The following is a 19,224-nucleotide window of genomic DNA, read 5'->3' as shown; positions in this document are numbered from 1 at the left end:
TACATCTGAATCCTTTATATTAAAGTAAGCCTATTGATAATAGCGAACCTGTTTCGCGGATATGTGATAATTTGTTATTTATTTATTTAAATGCTGTATATAAAAAATATTGTGATTATATCTTACATAATGCAAGAAATAAGTTTTGATCTTTATTGTGAAACTTCTTAATAAATTCTATAATTCATCGTAGGCAAAACTTTAATAAAGATTAATCCATGTACTACTCTAAGTTTGTACAACTAATGACTTAACCTCACTTGTAATTATGTATCTCCCTATTGTTTTTTCCCCTCATTCGGAGAATCTAGTCTAATTTCCTGATCTTTGCGTAATAATCCTATTACTTCATTCATACTCTTTGTATAGATATTTATACAAATTTTTAATGTTATTTGTTTAAATTTTGAATGATTTCCTTTTATTTGAATAATTCGTGAGAAAGTATTTAGTTGCTTGAAGCAGCCAATGTTAATAATAGGATTAATTACTTTCAAATAAAACGTTTAAATTTTATAATAAACGTTTAGTTTTCGTCATACGCCATGGGTAATCAGCTGGTAGGAATAGCTCCAAGCCAAATTTTTCCAGTTGAACATTATTTGACAGATCACAGTGATCTTAGATTTGATATAAGGTAGGCAATAAATTAATTGAATTGTCAACCACTTACTGAAACTTAGCTGAAATCATACTCATGTATAAATAGTTAATTTACAAAAATTAGACAATTTTAAACAATTAATTAATATTAATGTATTTGAAAATTCATTTCATAAACAGTTTTTAATTCCTAATTGAAAGTTTTAGTTTGTTTTTATTATATTACTATAAATATATTGTTATACTTTTTAATTAAGTTTTAAATTTTATCAGTTTATTTTGCTGGTAATCTTTTGTTTATTTTAAAATTTTTGTAAATAAAAAATACATTTTGTTTATATATTTTATAATTTTTTTTATTAATGATATAAGGCTTTATCTTATAATAAATAGCTTGGGAAGTACAAGATTTTTTAAGGTAGCTAGAGCTCAAAGTCAAGAAGGTTTACTTGTAGTGAAAGTATTTGCAATACATGATCCTACTTTGCCTTTGCTATCCTATAAAGATAAATTAGAAGATATAAGATCAAAACTAGCCTCTGCTGTAAATTGTTTACCATTTCAGCGAATGATTGTAAATATTTTTTTCTATTTAATTATGTTTTATGTTATTAGAATTATTTAAAAATTATGTTAAAATAGTTGACAGAAAAAGCTGGCTTTATTATGAGAGAGTACATGAAGTATTCTCTATATGATCGCATTAGTACTAGACCTTTTTTATCAATTATAGAAAAAAAGTGGATTGCATTTCAAGTATTATATGCTTTGCATCAAGCACATAAATTTGGTATCTGTCATGGAGATATTAAACTTGAAAATATTATGATAACTAGTTGGAATTGGGTTCTTTTAACAGATTTTGCGAGTTTTAAACCAACATATTTACCAGAAGATAATCCTGCTGATTTTTCTTATTTTTTTGATACATCTAGAAGAAGGTAAATATATAAAATATATTAAATTTTATTTACTTTGTTTTTTATAATTGAATTATTAAATTTCAATTATATATTCAATTATATATTAATATATGTTTGATTATACTTTCATAAAAATTAATAATAAATGTAGAATATTCTTTTTAATTTTTTATTAAATTTTCCCATAGAACTTGCTACATTGCACCTGAACGTTTTGTTAAAACATTAACTACAGAGTTTAATAATACTTTACTTTTTCCTGAACAAGAGCTTAAAACAGGTGATTTACATCCAATGATGGATATTTTCTCAGCAGGTTGTGCTTTAACAGAATTATATAATGAAGGACATCCTCCATTTGATTTTTCCCAACTTTTGGGTGAGTTATTAAATAAATTTAAGAAACTGTCAATATTAATTTTTTTATGTTATTTATTAATTTATCTAATAACATTTTAAATGTATGATAACAATACATGGTTATTTCTAATAATGTTTTTATTACATGAATATTTTGATTAAAACTAGTTTTATAAATACAATAAAAATTATTAGAATAAATATATATTTGTATTATTTTAATTTTACTTAAATAAGAAAAAAACAATATTACTAAGATGGAGATTGAAATATTTAAATATTATCCAAATTTATATATTGATTTTTAGCTTATAGAAATGGTGAATATTCTGCAAATAAACATCTTGATAATGTAGACGATTTAGGGATTAGAGAGTTGTTAACTTCGATGATAGAAAAGAATCCAGTGAATCGCAAAAGTGCTGAACTTTACTTATCTCAAGCACGTGGAAAAGTATTTCCAGAATATTTTTATGGATTTTTACAATCATATATGCAGATTTTCTCAGCTGCCCCCATTCTGTCACCTGATGAGAAAATTAACAGATTGAAAAAAGATATTAACAATATTACTAATATGTTTAAAAAACAAAATAAAATAAAGGAACAAGTCTTAGAAAATTTTAAGTTAAGAAATGATAGAAACATAAACTTTGAAAAAGTTATTTTTGATCATAGTAAAAAAAATATTATTACAAAGAATGATAGTGAAAAGAATTTAGCGAAAATTAAAATAGAGATAAAAGATATTCCGAAATTAAATGCATCAAATTCTTTAATAAATGATAACTGGGACAATAGTGTAAAAACAAAAAATTGTAAAAACAATTTAGAATCAATTAATACCGAGGAAGGTTTAGTTATTATAACTCAACTTGTCACCTCTTGTATACGAGGATTACATCATTCACAGTCTAAACTTCAAAGTCTTGAAATATTACTTGAGTTAGCTGATAATACATTTGAAGAAACAATTTTAGATAGAATTTTACCTTTCATTGTCAGTATATTGTTACGAATAATTAATTCTAATTAATTTTAATGTACCAAATAATACAATGTAAATAAGTATACAAATGCAATATATATTTTTAATACACTTTTACTTTAAATAATAATTAGCTATTATAATTTTTTTATTTAATAATTATATTTCTGTTTTAAATTTATATTTTTACCTCAGTTTCATTTAGTTCACGACCCATCACCAAGAGTCAGAGTATCAGCTATTCATACATTAACAAAATGTCTTTATCTTGTGAAAACGATTCCACCATCAGATATAAATATTTTCCCAGAATACATATTCCCTGGATTAGCTCACCTTACCCAAGATGAGGCAGTAATTGTCAGAGCTTCATATGCAGAAAACATTGCCCATTTAGCTCATATTGCCCTTCAATACTTGGAAAAATCTCACGTTTCAACAATAGAAAATAAAGAAATATTGAGATCAAGTTATGATATTGAACTTCAGACTTTGCATGAAATGGTAATGTACATTGATTGTGTGATAATTTATAAATTTGTAATTAATGGATAATTTAAAAAAATTAAATAACAGGTACAACAATCAGTGTCAATGCTATTAACAGACCAGCAAAATTTAGTAAAACAAACTTTGATGGAAAATGGTATAAATAAGTTATGTGTTTTCTTTGGTAAACAAAAAGCAAATGATGTTTTATTAAGTCATATTATTACATTTTTAAATGACAAAGATGATAAGCAATTAAGAGGATCTTTTTTTGAATGCATTATTGACGTAGCTGCTTATGTTGGGTGGCATTGCAGTCCAATATTGATGCCTTTACTTCAACAAGGATTGACAGATCCAGAAGAATTTGTAACAACTAAAGCTATTAATGCAATGGCTACATTAACAGAACTTGGACTTTTACACAAATCAGCTTTATATCAATTACTTCTGGAAACTGTAGTTTTTTTAGTAAGTTATTTTAATTTTTAGTATTAAATAATAAAAAAGAAAGACTATAAGAATAGAAAACTTATTAATATTTAAATTTTTAATGATATAATTTATTTACATTAGTAATAAAATTATTTAAAAAGTTGATAATTATTTATTTATCAAGAGACTTAGAACGTTATTGTATATTTTTAAAATGAAATCTTGTTTTTATAAATTAATTTGTGAACTTTTCACACCGTAAATAATATAATTAGAAATAATTTTTCTTATAAAAGCAACAAGGTTTTAATTTAATTTTATAGGTGCATCCTAATTTATGGATTAGACATGCAACTGTTGGATTTATATCAGCTGCAGCACGAACTCTCAATATAGTTGATGTACAATGTAAAGTTCAGCCAATGATACAGCCATATTTAAAGAATCATCTTATACAAATAGAAACAGAAGTTTTACTATTAGAAGCATTAATCAGTCCAATACCTCACATAGTTTTTGATTCTGTAATAAAATACCATGATATCGAAGAACTTTTTCATGTTTTTGAACAAAGACAAGCTGCCAGAGCTAAAGCTATCACTGGTATAGTTCCACAATACAATGATATGAGTACAGCCTTACGTAATGTAAGTACAAGTTAAAATATTAAATTATTATAAATATTATATAAATATATAAATAATAAATAATTAGATATGCATAAATTTTATATAATTGATTGGTATACGTTTCGTACACAACAAATTTTGTTAAATTTTTACAGGATTTATAATTTAGCTTAATTTTAATTTATGTCGTAGGAATGTTATTTTGAGGTTTTTATTTATTTAAATTATGTATACATAGTACTATTTAATTATTAGTAAAAATGTTCAATGTTAAATAAATTTGAAGTATTGTAATATATGTAAAGTAGTATTAAATTATGAAAGCTGCGAAGTAAAAATTTGAAAATTATTCATTTAATAAAGATAAATAAACAAAAAAGTACAAATATAAAATAACAGAAAGAAAGATGTATGTATTTGTCAATTATTTATAATATATAAAATTATAGCTGTTTAGGCGTCTAAATTCTGAACCCATGACTGAAACTGTTGAAGATCAATTAATAATGATGAAATCTCATTTGCTGAAAATTAATAAATACCGTAATTTAGTAGATGCTAAGTTTCAACTCTCACCTTCAGATGGCAAAATAGAGCTTGGATCAATGAAACATAAAATTAGTCACCATATTCTTATACTTTATCCTGATATCAAAGGAGACATAAGTCTTCCATCAATAAAAAAATTAGATCGCAAAACATCTGACAGTACTGCTACTTATGCAACAATGAATCAGGAATGGCGCACAATGTTTGCTGCTCATAATATGCAGGTAAACTTTTATTTAAATGGCTATTTAATTTATTATAATCTGAATGTGTAATTAAATTATTATTAATTTTTTAGAAAAAATTTACTTACATAAACATGTGGTATAGAAAGACCATTTTAGATATTAAACATTAATATATTTACTTTATATATCTTGAATTTTTAAAAAAGATATATATTTGTATTTGTACATCATAATTGTACAAAACTCAAGATATATAAAGTAAATATATTAATGTATAATATTTAAAATTGGTCTTTCTAAACCATTTATTTATGTAAGAATATTGAATTTATAAGATTTTATGTATTTTTTTGTCACATAAGTTATATGTGTAAAACTAATGAAATATATTTTTACAAATATAATTTTTAGTTTATTACATTTATCCTTATTTTGAATAAAAATAGTCAACAAATACTAGCACATATCTAAAATGTACGTATTAATTAAAAGTACATTTATTATTATTATAACTAACAATATTAATATTTTATTATTATTTATGAATAAAATATTTCGCTAAAATTAATATTTAATTAATTTATTTATTTTATAATGCAATAATTATGTTCGTTTAGCATTCTGTTGTAAAAATTTCTGATATGTCTACAAACAGTGGTAGCCCATGTCAAAGTATTCATAGTAGTGAAATTTATCTGTCTCCACAACATAGTTTAACAGAAACTATGACTAGTATCAATGATCACTCACTTCATGAACGTTCTTATATACAATGTAAGTAGGTCGTAATGACTTTAATTTGTAGTAGCATTTCTGTATAGGTATATATTTATAATGTTCAAATCTCTGTGTACTATATTCTTAAGTTTGCATGATAGAATTATAAACAATTCATAAGTTGTGTTAGTTATAACACTTTATGATCTTGTAGACAGATGTGCACCTTGCCGATTAGAACTTAGACAACTTATATACAGAAAGCAAGAACAACATGCGTCAGGCATAAGAGCTCAACATTGGGCTGACAATATTGCTTGGCAAGCGGGTATATACTTTTATAATACTTTTACATTTTTTACAAATTATTATAGTTATTTAAATCAAATAAAATGATATTTATAAGAAAAATAATTATAAAGATTGTTATAATATTTTGTTATTTTCATAAGTAAATAATGTATTTAATTGTGATCATAATTTTATGACAATACTCAGTTTTATTATTAGCCTTGATAATAATAGTATATTATTTTATATACAGAAATAAAATAAAATAATACAGGTAGCATACGCTAAATAGTTTAGACTATACATAAAACATTTATTTTATAAATAAATTTATATCTTAATTAAAAATTTAAATAAAATTAGTAAATGTTTATGGTTATTTTTGGAATAACTTTTTTTAGAAACTTTACTTATATTAATTTTTTTATTTATAAGCTTAATAAATTTTTAATATGATTTATATAATGTATCAAAATTAGTATTTTTTAAAATACATTAAATAAAATAGTAGATTTCACAAATTCTAAATGAAATCATATATATTTTTAAAGGTTGTAGGTTACTGCCTAGTGGTTGGCGGCCACGTGGAGCTCTTATAGCTTATCTTCACGAGCATAGAGCAGCTATAAACCGATTAATTTCAGTGCCAGATACTAGCCTCTTTGCAAGTAGTTCATCAGATGGTTGCATTAAAATTTGGGATGCTAGTAAAATGGAAGGACGAAACATAGCTAATCGTTCACGGTAGCTAATTATCATTAACTTTATTTAAAATTTGTGTTTGAGTTTTTATCATGAGAAAAAATATTTGTAAATCATTTAATAATTACAGATATACAAAACATATTTTTTTTAAATCAAAAGCTGATAATGGTTTATATAATTCAATTAAAATTATCTGTGCTCTTTTATTATTGTGTACATTAAATAAATTCTATTAATATAAATTGTAAATTAGAAATCTAATAAATCTTTAGTTAGGAATTTAAATTGAATTTTAATAAAATTAAAAAAAAGAACATGATTCTTCACAGGCAAACTTATGTGCACAGAAGTGGACCTTTGATCGGCCTTGTTGTTTGTGAACAGGGCCAATCAATAGCAAGTACTGCTAGCCAGTCAGGCACTATTTTCGTACTAAGAATTGAATCTAATTCTAGTAAAATGAATGTTACATACTCTAGACAACTTGATTTACAAGAAGAAGGCTGTGCTGTAGATCTTCAATATCTAGATTCAGGATCACAATCAGTATTAGTTTATGCAACTCTTTACGGTTCACTGATAGGTTGGGACTTGAGATGTCCTGGAACTGCTTGGAGATTGGAAAATGACTTGAAACATGGTGTTATTACTTCTTTCTGCATAAATAATTATCAGCAATGGTTGACACTGGGCACAAGTTCTGGAGTACATATTTGTTGGGATTTAAGATTTCAATTACCAATTAGTAATATTAAACATCCCACTGGTAAATAGATTATTTTTGGTAGATTATATTTATTTGATGTATACTCAATATTTAAAAATATATAATATATTGAAATATTTTGTATACATTGTCTATAAATTATAGGAGCACGAGTTAGAAGAGTCATAACCCATCCGATAGAACATTCCTGGATAATATCCGCAGTTCAAGGAAATAATGAAATATCTATGTGGAATTTAGAGACAGGTTTCCGTCAAATGGTTCTATGGGCATCAAGTGCACCTCCTTTGAGTCACTCACAAGGTGGACACAGCGTTTGTGCTATGCATTCTGCATGCATAGATCGTTCAGGATTTTTACTGGCTAGCGGTACCGATATGAGATTACGATTTTGGAATTTACAAACACCAAATGAATCCTACGTTGTTCTACCTGCAGCTAACGATTCCCTTGCGTCAAACTCTTTAGCATATGAGTAAGCATTACATTTTTATTACATTACACTATATATTGAAAAATTATCAATGTAATTGAAATATGACATTTATGTGTCCTAACTGTGATGACAACATACTTTTTATATATATAACATTTTATATTTTTAACTACCTCATTTTAATGTCGTTTTTGATAGTAATAATGTAAGACAGAAGAGTAAGTAAATTCTTTACAATAATCTGTATAAATCATGATAATCACAAGATAATTCTACAAATAGTATTAAATGATTATTCTGTTGAGTAACTGACTCAATTATATCAATTGAATAAAGTTGTAATAAATCTTTTCTCAGTTATTTATATGTAAGTTTTAATTAGTGGACTGAAATAGCATGAAAAATTATGACTGTTACTTTTTAATTTATTTTATTGTCTGATATGTAAATAATTTTTTTTGTTATCTTATAATATTCATTCTTAATAAGTATTCTTACAATATACAAAAATGCTCTGCTAATACATTCTAGAGCAATTATAATGCAAAAACAGATAACTAATATCTATGTGATAATGTAGATACAAAATTAGCTGTAATGAATTTGAAAATTTATTTATAGTAATTTTGACACTATGTACATATAACTTATCTTATCTATTTCATAGTTATTTTATCATATTTCTATTAAATATTTTCAAACGATGACAATAATTCCATACTGCTTTATAATAAAATGAATATTATTTTCAAATATATTTTATTTAATGATATTTTGGTTACATCATTTAATTATCTAATACTTTAGATGTTTTCATTTCTGTAATAAAATAAAAGGTATTTTGCTACTCATCTTGACAGAATTGATATTGTGTTATTTAAATTTTCAAAAATAAATATTTATATTAAAAACGTTTTTTGATTTTTTTTAATTTTAATTTAATTAGTTATATTCGTGAAAATCATAAATTATGTACCTTATTTATTTTCTTCTATTTTAGCAGTTGTAATTCATAATCACTAATTTCAGTATTTGAGTTTAAGTTTTATTTGATTATTTCTTTTTACACATATGTATATGTATAATTAATGATCTTAATTTATTTAGGAATTAAGAACTTAAAATTGGCTAAATTTAGTTTTTTGTAATAAAGTTAGTCATAATCATAAGCAACATAAACAGATGATACTATTATAATCTTAGTGAATTAGAGAGTCTGAATAATATCAATTAATAGTTTATACATCAGTTGGAATGTAAAATTGACTATTAAGGTATTACATCAATGTCTGTATCAAGAATATTTCTTATTAACACAATGAATCTTTATGAGAAAATATTTATTGTCACATGTTAAAAACAAAAAAATATTTGCACTAATTTCTATAACAATTTCTCACACTATTTTTTCATAAATAATGAAGACAATACTAATCTGCTGCACTTCAATTAATGTATAAGATTACATGTAACTTAAATCTTAACCTTTTGACAATATTATGTTTTTAAAGGTTGAGATATTTGATGAGATATTACTTTCTTATGGAAAGAATTAAATGAGTAACTATAATAAAATATAATTGTTTATGATTGAAAACATAGTTTGTTAGACTTAATCTCCCTATTTTCAAAAGTCCAGAAAAAAAATGAATAAGAGCACAAGTGAAGAGATTTTTTGAAATGTACATAAAGCATCTTTGCAGTGTTTACAAGTATCTTAAAAAAGTAAACCTATAAAAATGCACTTAGAAGAAATTTTTACTATTAATAATATGTATAGTAAAATTGTAATTGTCTTATTTATAATATTTATTTGCTTAAATAGTGAGATAGATTGATGTATCGAGATTAAATTGAATATTTCATCTAAATCAAACCCTAAAATTAGCTTCTTATTCTCAAATATTTTGTCAAACTTATTCCAAGCAATTGCAATTAGTTATTAGTACTTTGAAATAAGTTCTGTTGTGTTATGACTTAATAAATCCTTAATATATTCAAATGTTTTTAATCTGATCTGTTGACACTCTCAATCACAATTTACATAGACTTAACTCAGAATATAAAATGACTTTTTTTAATAACCCCTAGAGCCAACTAAGTGGATACTGTATGAAAAAACTAATAAAACTAGACTTGTAAATAGTTTAAATGGTGCCCAATACACATTATAATTTTATTTTTATCGACATTTAACTTATTTGGTTAAAATAATATTGACTTGAAACAGTATGACATTATTAATAATTACAAATTTGTAAAGCAGGTAGTAAAATTATCAATGTACTTTTTATTATTGTTAACAGGCAAAGGCTGATAGATGGAACAAATGTAGTACAAGAAGTGCTAGCAAGTGGAATAAATGGCCAAAATTCTAATAGTACTTCAGGTATTCGTAGTCGAAATATTGAAGAAGGCGGTCCTGGCCCAGAGACACTTCATCCTGGTCATCATGATACTATTTCAGCAATCACTATGTCAAATACATGTATACTTACCGGTAGTACAGATGGTCTGATACAAGTGTGGAAGTGATTTTAAGTAATAAAAAAAAATTATTTATATTCTGAGCAAAAATCATATAAGACTACAAAAAATATAGGTATATTGTATTTAGATATAATAAATATGTTATATAAATTGCTAATTTCATATAATTCAAATATAATTATATAAATGAAATCCATAAGCTTACTGATTTCAAGTACAAAATGTTTTAAAATTAATAAGTTAATAATAAATTTTTTGCATAATTTTTTTTGATAAAACATTTTTACTCTACAAATATGGACAGATTAGATATTTTTATTTTTATTTATAGTCTTAAGTCATTGGTTTTTATAAATTTTTAAAAAGTAAAATTTCAAATACTGATTATAATTCGTTTTTTTTAATAAATAATAATAAATTAATTTTTAATATTTGTTTTTTATAGTCTTTCCAATTAAATTTGTATAGAATATTAAAATTTATATTATTAAAATTGATAAAAATGAAAAATATAATTTATAAATATAATAATAAATAAAACAACAAATTATGCAATTGAATCAATTAAAGTTAATTTCAATATCTCGTGTTTATTACATAAAAAAGTATATAGGAAAATGTACTCATAAAAATTGGATTTAATCATAATATACTGAAAATTTTATGTCAAAATTTTATTTAATTTAATAATATATTTCATTATATACTATGTATACATATACTTTTTAAAAATGGTAAATATATTACAAGATTTTATGAAAATTTTAATTCTATTTTGTAAATGACTATATTACAGATGAAAGCAGTTTTTAAAATATAAATAATATTTAATATAATAGTTTTGATCAAATAATATAGTAATACTTTTTATTTATATATTGATTACGAATAAAAGCAAATAATTATGTGATATATTTATTCAAAGTGTTTTATATCAAACAAATTTTCAATTACTAACTTTAAACAGTATAAAAATCAAGATACTATCAAAACGAAAAAAGAAATTCTACACATTTTATAAATGAGCTTTGGTCAAATAAGTTATAAAATAAATTGGATTAAATTATGTGGTTTTTTACTTTCAAAGAGGTAAGAAAACTAAGTTTTAACATTTTAAATTTAAAAAATAATAAATTTAGTAATTTCAGTTAGTTAATCAACCATATTTTTCCAAATTTTTGATGAAAAAGATTGTTCATTAATTAATGTGAATAATCATAGCTGGAAATTAAGGGAATTTGTTTAGTATTTTCAATTTAATAGATAGAAGATGCAGAGTTTCACCCATAATTATACCTTTTACTATGATATAGTATTTTTAAGTTAACAATTTTATTTTAAATAGAATTAATAATCTAGTTTGTAAATGGAAAATTTTTTGTGATACTCATCATAAAAGTTAGACTATTGTATTATATTATTAGATTTAGTATATTCTGTAATATCATATGTTTAAATTTTCGTATCCATCAATATTGACATTTTACAAATATCTATGCATATTTATCAATGATTTTTATGGATTACGATATATTAAAAAAATTATTATCCCAATTACTTTTAATAAAATTCAGGCATTTTAATGAAAATGCATAAAATTCATTAGTATGATTAGTACATGCAAAATAAAAGCAATAAATAAATATTAAATTATTTTTAATATTTACCATAAATTAAGGCATTTTATAAAATAAATATACTATATAAGTCAGCGTTTATTCTTGAGAGAAAATTTTAAGCCAAGACTTTATTGATAAATGATGAGTTTCATGCATAAATTTTTTATAAGAAAATTGCTAAATAAACCGATTTTAGTGGAAGATTAGGAAATATCTGTTGTATTCTATTACTGCTTGAATTGTTTTCGTGTCTTGAAGTTCATAGATATTTTTTGTCTCTTGAAAATGATTAAAAAGTATAATTACAAATATTATATTTATTTTTTATATTTTAATTTAAAAATAAGCGTTAATTTTTATAATACAAAATAAATAAAATAAATATTGACAAGATACAAATGAAACACATTTGACTGAAAATAAAAAAAAGATATAAAATATTTTATAAAAAATAAATTATTGTAAAAAAATTGTATTTTATGATGCAATCTTTTATTTACAAATAATTAAAATATATTATAAATTTTGATACATAAAAAGTGAAGTAAAAATAACCATGAAATATTATTGACCATATAATACTGTCGGTATTAGTATATAATATTAAAAATATATGATATAGTCATTATCAATATATAATATTATCTATATGGTGATTGTATTAATGAAAATATTTTTATTTTGAAATAATTTCACATACATTACATAAAATTTGAATATTACACTCAGTAAAATTTAACTATTACCTGTGTACAAATCAAAAACCAAGGTGGAACAATTGGAAGAATGACTGCATAAGAAGATCTTTGTAATTTCAAATCATTTTTCTACAGTACAGAATACACCAATTAAATAAATTTTTGTTAATCCTTTAAATGTTAATAATATGTAATATACAATATAAAATTAATACACGACAAAAAAGTAGTAATTTCCAAAATTTGTTAAATCTTTACAAATTAAAAATTATAATATATAATTTTTCCATAGACATATAATTATTGTGAAAACTATTATGTTAATAAAAAAATAATAAATACTCATGGTAGCACAGTTATAACATTTTTATTCTTGTTGTTTATAATGTTATTATAATGCATTAAAAAGTTGGAATATAGAAGCAATGTAAAAAGTATTTAAAAATTCAATATCATTTATGTTATCAAAAAAACATTCATCTTATTAGACAATTTTTTGCGCTTTTATAATAATATTAATTTTAAAAATTGGTGAAAATCATACTATTAATATATTAATTAATTTTTCTATTCAAATTAATATATTAATTTGGAAAGAACCATATTTATTTTAAAAAATTGATAATTTAGATTTATTAAGGAAACTAATGTTAACTTCTATAAATCTAATAAATGTTTTGATATTTGTTAAATTTAACGTTGATTAAAAAAAAATCTGTTTATTTATGAATTTAAAAAATTAAGAAGTTTCATATATATTTTACTTATGTAATAAAATAATATATTTTAGCTTTCTAATATTAATCGATATATTTAGAAATATATTAAATAATATATTTTTAAAACACAATGAAAATTTTTTAAATATATATATTAAAATTAAAATTATAATAATAACACAATTTAAACATTATTCTAAGAATAAACATGTTAAAATAAAAAATTATTAAATAAAATGAAAGAAACATGTCTATAAATACATAAATTAAAAAATGTTATAATTAAATATTTGAAATACAAAAATGCACATATATATATGTTACAATAAATTATTTTAATATTGTAATTGTTTTCTAGTTTATAAAAAATGCCTGTAATTTTTTATAATAATATAAACAGCAAAAATTTACTTTCCAAAAGATTATATACTACAATATATCTATTTATTTATTTTAACAATTAAATATTATAATTTATATTGGATAACTAATGAACATAATTATAGAACCTTTTCTAATTTTTCTATTTTATTGAAATCTAATAATTTGGGTTGAATAAGATATTTACAAATGCATTTGTCAATAACCATATTTTTCCATAAATTCGAATTTATATACAACAAAAAGAAACATATTTTGCATGTAGAATTTAAAACAGAAAAAACAATTGATAGCCATTTAATTACTTTAATACCTGAGTCTTAAAAAAATAATGAGTAATAATATATAATAGAAAATTTCAAATAAAGTTGAAAAAAAGAAAAAAGACAATTAAAATAATAAAAAAATATTTAAAGAAAATCTTATAATAAATTATATAAAATAATTTATAAAAACAAGCAGTTAAATAATGAAATTTAAAATACAAATTAAAACTTACTCTAAAGAACTAATGTCTTAATAGATACATAACAAATAAATAAAATAATATTTAGAAAAAATAGAATAAAATGAATAGAAAGTAAGAAAACTTGTAAATTTATTTTAATTAAATGAAAAAAAAAACAAATAAAAATATATATAGAAAAAAATAGAAAATAAGGATATGAATAATAAGTATTCCTTATATTTATTTCATATAATTTTTTTTTTTTGCTTGATAAGATAATCAACAGTAATTTAGAATAGAGTATTAAAATTTGTAGTTTTATTTATTAGTATTTATATAAAATTAATTCATTTGATAAAAATTTCATGCTTAATATTTTTTTATGTACTATATATATTATGATATAAATATCATATTTAACTATATTGATAATTAATTTTGTTAATGTAAACAAATAAAATAATGTTTATAATGAGAACAATCAATAATAATATAAACATCTTTATCTCTTCAACAGCTAGTTTGTCTCTACTTAATGAGAGTATTTTCTTCTGATTAATAAAACATTTAAAATCTTATTAAAACTTAAATTTCTATTGCTTAATGTGCACTGTAAACCAATTAAGTAAAATACCAACATAATTGATATTAAATATAATTATTTTAAAGTCATTTGTATGAAATTTGTAATATTACATATTAGTTTTTTAATTATATGAATAAAATTGAATCATTTCAACAATTGTCATTTATATTCGCTAATTTTAAATAGGAAAATTTATAATAATTATAATAAAATGTATAACTATAAGTCAATTATATTTAATTGTATATAAAGGCTATTTATTCAGAATTAATTAAAAAAAAATATTACAAATTTTCCCTCAACTCCCTCTAATTTATTCTTATTTTCTTTTTAAAATTGAGAAATAAATTATACGATTTGGGAACCGATACTTAATATAAAAAAATTATATAGATATTAATGAATTCAAGTATATATTCAATTCTTATAAATTGGTCTTTTTGTGTTCCTTATTTTGAAATAAGATAAAGTTAATATTGCAGATAAACCTAAAACCAATAGTTACGAACATATTATAGACCACTTAATTTATTAATAGTAAACATTACATTTTTAAGATTTTATTGATAATTCTTACTTAATTTCCATTTACATTATTCATTAATTATCTTACTGTGAATATCTTTTATTAAAGAATTGATTATCAAATGTAATTGATTAATCCGTAACTGAAGTTATGTTACATATATTCCATATATCAAGATACAAAATTCCTTTTGTTTACCAACTTTTCTTACCGTACTACGTATAGATTATTGTCACCTTTATTAGACGAACACACACAAAGGCGTATATATATATATATATATATATACATACATAAATGTAAATAAATTTTTCTTAAATATAGCATTTTATAATTTTATTCTTTAATCTTCATATTTCTAAATGCTATAAGCACATCTCTTTTTGTGCATGTAAAGTTTATTTAATACTTTATTACAATTTATATTTTGTTAATACTACATGTATTGCCAATTTTTATTTTCTATCGTATAATAAAGTAATATATGATATTTTAGTATTATAAAATATATTCCAATATTCTTTTTTTTTTTACTTTCATTCTATGCAAATATATAACTACTAATTTGGTATTTACATTATGATAATTATTTTCTTATTCTGCTTTATACCTTATTTAATACTTTATAATATATTCAGTTTTTTTAATTTTGATATTGTTAAATATTGTTAAATTGCTGCTGTATCCTCTTTCTTTTTTTTTGAAATATTTTTTATATTTTTATAAAAATTGAATAATAAAATATAATTCTATTAAATATTAAAATTAAATTCTATAAAATAAATTCTATTTGAATTACATTATGAAACTTTACATATATATTTATTTTTCTATATTTATAATTTATATATGAAAAATACTGTTTTTTAATATTATTTATAACTAATATATATTGATAATTATACAATGAATATAAATAACTGCATAAGTTTTAAATTTACCCCTTTTTTCGTTCTAATGTTAATACAAATCAGAATAAACAATATTTGTATATATTCTTAGAATATAAATATGAACATTTACTAAACGTATGCATGCATTGTTGTTATAAAATTTGAAACTTTAAATAAAGAAAAATACATGTAGAACTTAAGCCAAATTTAACAGTACTTACTAAAAGTATTTACATTACTGTCTGAAAGTAGTTATTTTTTATGAAAAATTAAAAAAAAATATATTTAAGGCAGTAATGTGGATGCAATAACGAGCTTCGACTATGAATCAAAACAAAATATACAAATAGTGCTGAAAGATGTGTGAATAATTTAAATCGTGTATATATAAAACTTTCTTTTAATTGCCTTAAATAGTGATAAATTGATTTAATCCACAATAAATATACAATCTCACTCAAGGTTTTCTTATAAATGTTTGCTGATAAGTAAAATCATTTTTTATCTTTAACGCTAATACAATATTAAATTTAAAAGAGTGTTCTAGTAGTTTATAGACTTACAATAAAAAATAAGGAAAAACAAAATCTACCATTTAATTTGTAATTCGATTATTAAATATATTTTCAACGTTTCACATCACAGACAACAAATGCGATTATTGAATAGATTTTCGAATAATTACAATAAAATAGTTATACATTATAGTGAATTAAAATAATTATATTTAGTTTTATATTTAATAACATTATTATGTTAAATAAATTATAATATAATATCGCCGCTGTTCCCGCAGTAATGAGAATTTGGCGGGGACTACCAGGCAGTATCGGCGCCCTCTTTAGCGGTTTGATAAGAATCAAGTTGCAGGGGCCTAACCGATTATGTTGACGCGGGGCTGCAAGAAATTATGTGTAGTATTAATAAATTGTTGGAGATGCCAGTCTATGTCGTTGCCCTCAAAGCGGTCTGACTATCATCACGTTGAGGAGGACGCATCGATAGCTGGTCAGCAATATAGAATAATCTATATAAACAAATGAGTATACCTTGCACGGATTCCCTTAGACGAGTCCAACTTTCACTGGTATGACTGGCACTAATTTCACTTGAATTACTCAATAAGACTAATTTCCTTCATCGTTCGATGCTCCTTATATATGATTGCGTACATTTAGATGGAATGATACTTCCCCGTTGTCGTCAATCCACAGAATCCGTTGTAGGTTCCAGTAGTCCTTATGAACCTTGATTTGCCTGTACATCTTTGTAATGTCTGTTGAATATAAGTACTAGTGTGGGCGTTTCCAAATTAACACATCGGAGATTTCGGGATTTAAGTTGGGTCCAGTGTGCATAATGTCGTTGAGTGATACGCCTGAGCTGGTTTTACTGGATCCATTAAACATTACCCTTAATTTCGTTGTAGCCCTGTCTGGTTTGAGCACACCACGATGTGGCAAATAGTAGTGAACCTTGTTAGAATGGGACAAGGGCGGAGCTCGCTTCATATGATGGAGGTCCTTATATTCCGTCATGAACTGTTGGTACAATTGACGATGGTTATCATCTTTCGCCAAGCGCATCAGTAGGCTTCGTAGGCAGTGATTGGCTGTGCTGAGGGAATTTCCAAGGGCTTCAGTTGATTCCTTAAGTGTTATATGAAACGTATAGAGTCCCATGCGGTCCCTTGAATGACTTCAATTGTACTGGTCCTCACACCACTGCTCATCAGGTGTGTATAGATGATCTGGGTCCGTTGTTACCTCTTCCTGCACCCAAAATCGGGTCAATAGTTCAAACAATTGTTCGTCGATGTTGATGATCGCATGTAATGCCAGTGGTGTTCCGCTGGAGGTTGAATTCACCGGACCAACCACTGACCACCCGAATATGGACGGTTGTGCAATAGGCATTGACGGAGAGACAGAGATGATAGATGTCTGCTCCGAGCACAATGTCTACTGGTCTTGATATGAGATATTGTGGGTCGGCTAGTGCTAAGTCCCTAAGGTGTGGCCACTCTAGGCTGGTGACTACGTAATTTGAATGAATGGACTGCAGGTTGAAGGATACCACGCCCTTTGTTTTTGATGATGGAATGCCTCCAATTCCTTGCACGCTGATGACGGAATACTGTAGTCGTAGTCTTAACCTCTTGATTAACTCCTCAGTAACAAACGTGATTTCAGAGCTTGTGTCGATAAGAAGTCGAGCTTGAAGTGTGGTCGTTGTTAACGTTCTCCTAACCAACGCCGTGGCGAGCAGGGTTTTCGCAGCCTGTGGAGTGGTTGATTTGACGATTGCATTTTCTTGTCAACTTGGGAGCGCAGTAATGCTCGACGGTGCCCTTGTGCTTCGGTTCGGAATTGAGTGTAATAGTGTATGGTGTCACTCTTGATACTTACCGCATGTCCTTTTGGATCCGCATGAGTGAATTGGGTGATGCCCCAAGCATCTGTAGCATAGTTGATGTGTTCTTCTGACCTGGAGCTTGTTCTTAAGTGACAATTTCTGGATATCTGGACATGCAGTTATGATGTGTTGCTGCTGGCAGTATGAGCACTTGTCGTTTCGTGAAGAAAGATGTCGATTTTGTTTTGTGTGTACCGACTGATGAGTGAAACACTTGGACTGACTCTTTTCTCCTTAGTTTGGATGCTGAATGGGTTTCTCGTGGTGCTATACGACTCTAGTTTGTAAACGCTCTCACCTTTGTCATCATGAACGCATAAAGTTGTTCATTCTTGGGATAATTGGTAGATCTCCCTAATGATTCCCCCCATTGTTCTCTAATGTGTTGAGTGAATCTCTGCGTTGCTTG

At 24.1% G+C, this 19,224-nt stretch overlaps 1 protein-coding gene across 1 annotated transcript; it reads left to right on the top strand.

Annotated features, from left to right (window-relative positions):
• The first annotated feature begins 438 nt into the window (after positions 1-438).
• Vps15 (vacuolar protein sorting 15) lies at positions 439-10,628 on the top strand. Its single transcript, XM_011498740.1, has 15 exons — positions 439-637; positions 997-1,177; positions 1,246-1,544; positions 1,715-1,905; positions 2,195-2,886; positions 3,070-3,378; positions 3,451-3,834; positions 4,122-4,445; positions 4,877-5,200; positions 5,782-5,938; positions 6,096-6,209; positions 6,724-6,916; positions 7,207-7,643; positions 7,749-8,079; positions 10,347-10,628. Exons 1-15 carry the CDS (start codon positions 546-548, stop codon positions 10,573-10,575), a joined length of 4,257 nt encoding a protein of 1,418 aa, XP_011497042.1. The 5' UTR covers positions 439-545; the 3' UTR covers positions 10,576-10,628.
• The last annotated feature ends 8,596 nt before the right edge of the window (positions 10,629-19,224 follow it).

Source organism: Ceratosolen solmsi, unplaced genomic scaffold (assembly GCF_000503995.2).
Source record: "Ceratosolen solmsi marchali unplaced genomic scaffold, CerSol_1.0 scaffold30, whole genome shotgun sequence".
Taxonomy (NCBI): domain Eukaryota; kingdom Metazoa; phylum Arthropoda; class Insecta; order Hymenoptera; family Agaonidae; genus Ceratosolen; species Ceratosolen solmsi.
Note: the sequence above shows the minus strand (reverse complement) of the source record. Positions and strands in the feature narration are given on the sequence as shown.

Coding starts and splice junctions, on each gene's coding strand:
- Vps15 (XM_011498740.1), top strand. CDS start 546: ATGGGTAATCAGCTGGTAGGAATAGCTCCAAGCCAAATTTTTCCAGTT. Junction 3,379..3,450: donor TTCAGACTTTGCATGAAATG/GTAATGTACATT, acceptor ATTAAATAACAG/GTACAACAATCAGTGTCAAT. Junction 6,917..7,206: donor AACATAGCTAATCGTTCACG/GTAGCTAATTAT, acceptor GATTCTTCACAG/GCAAACTTATGTGCACAGAA.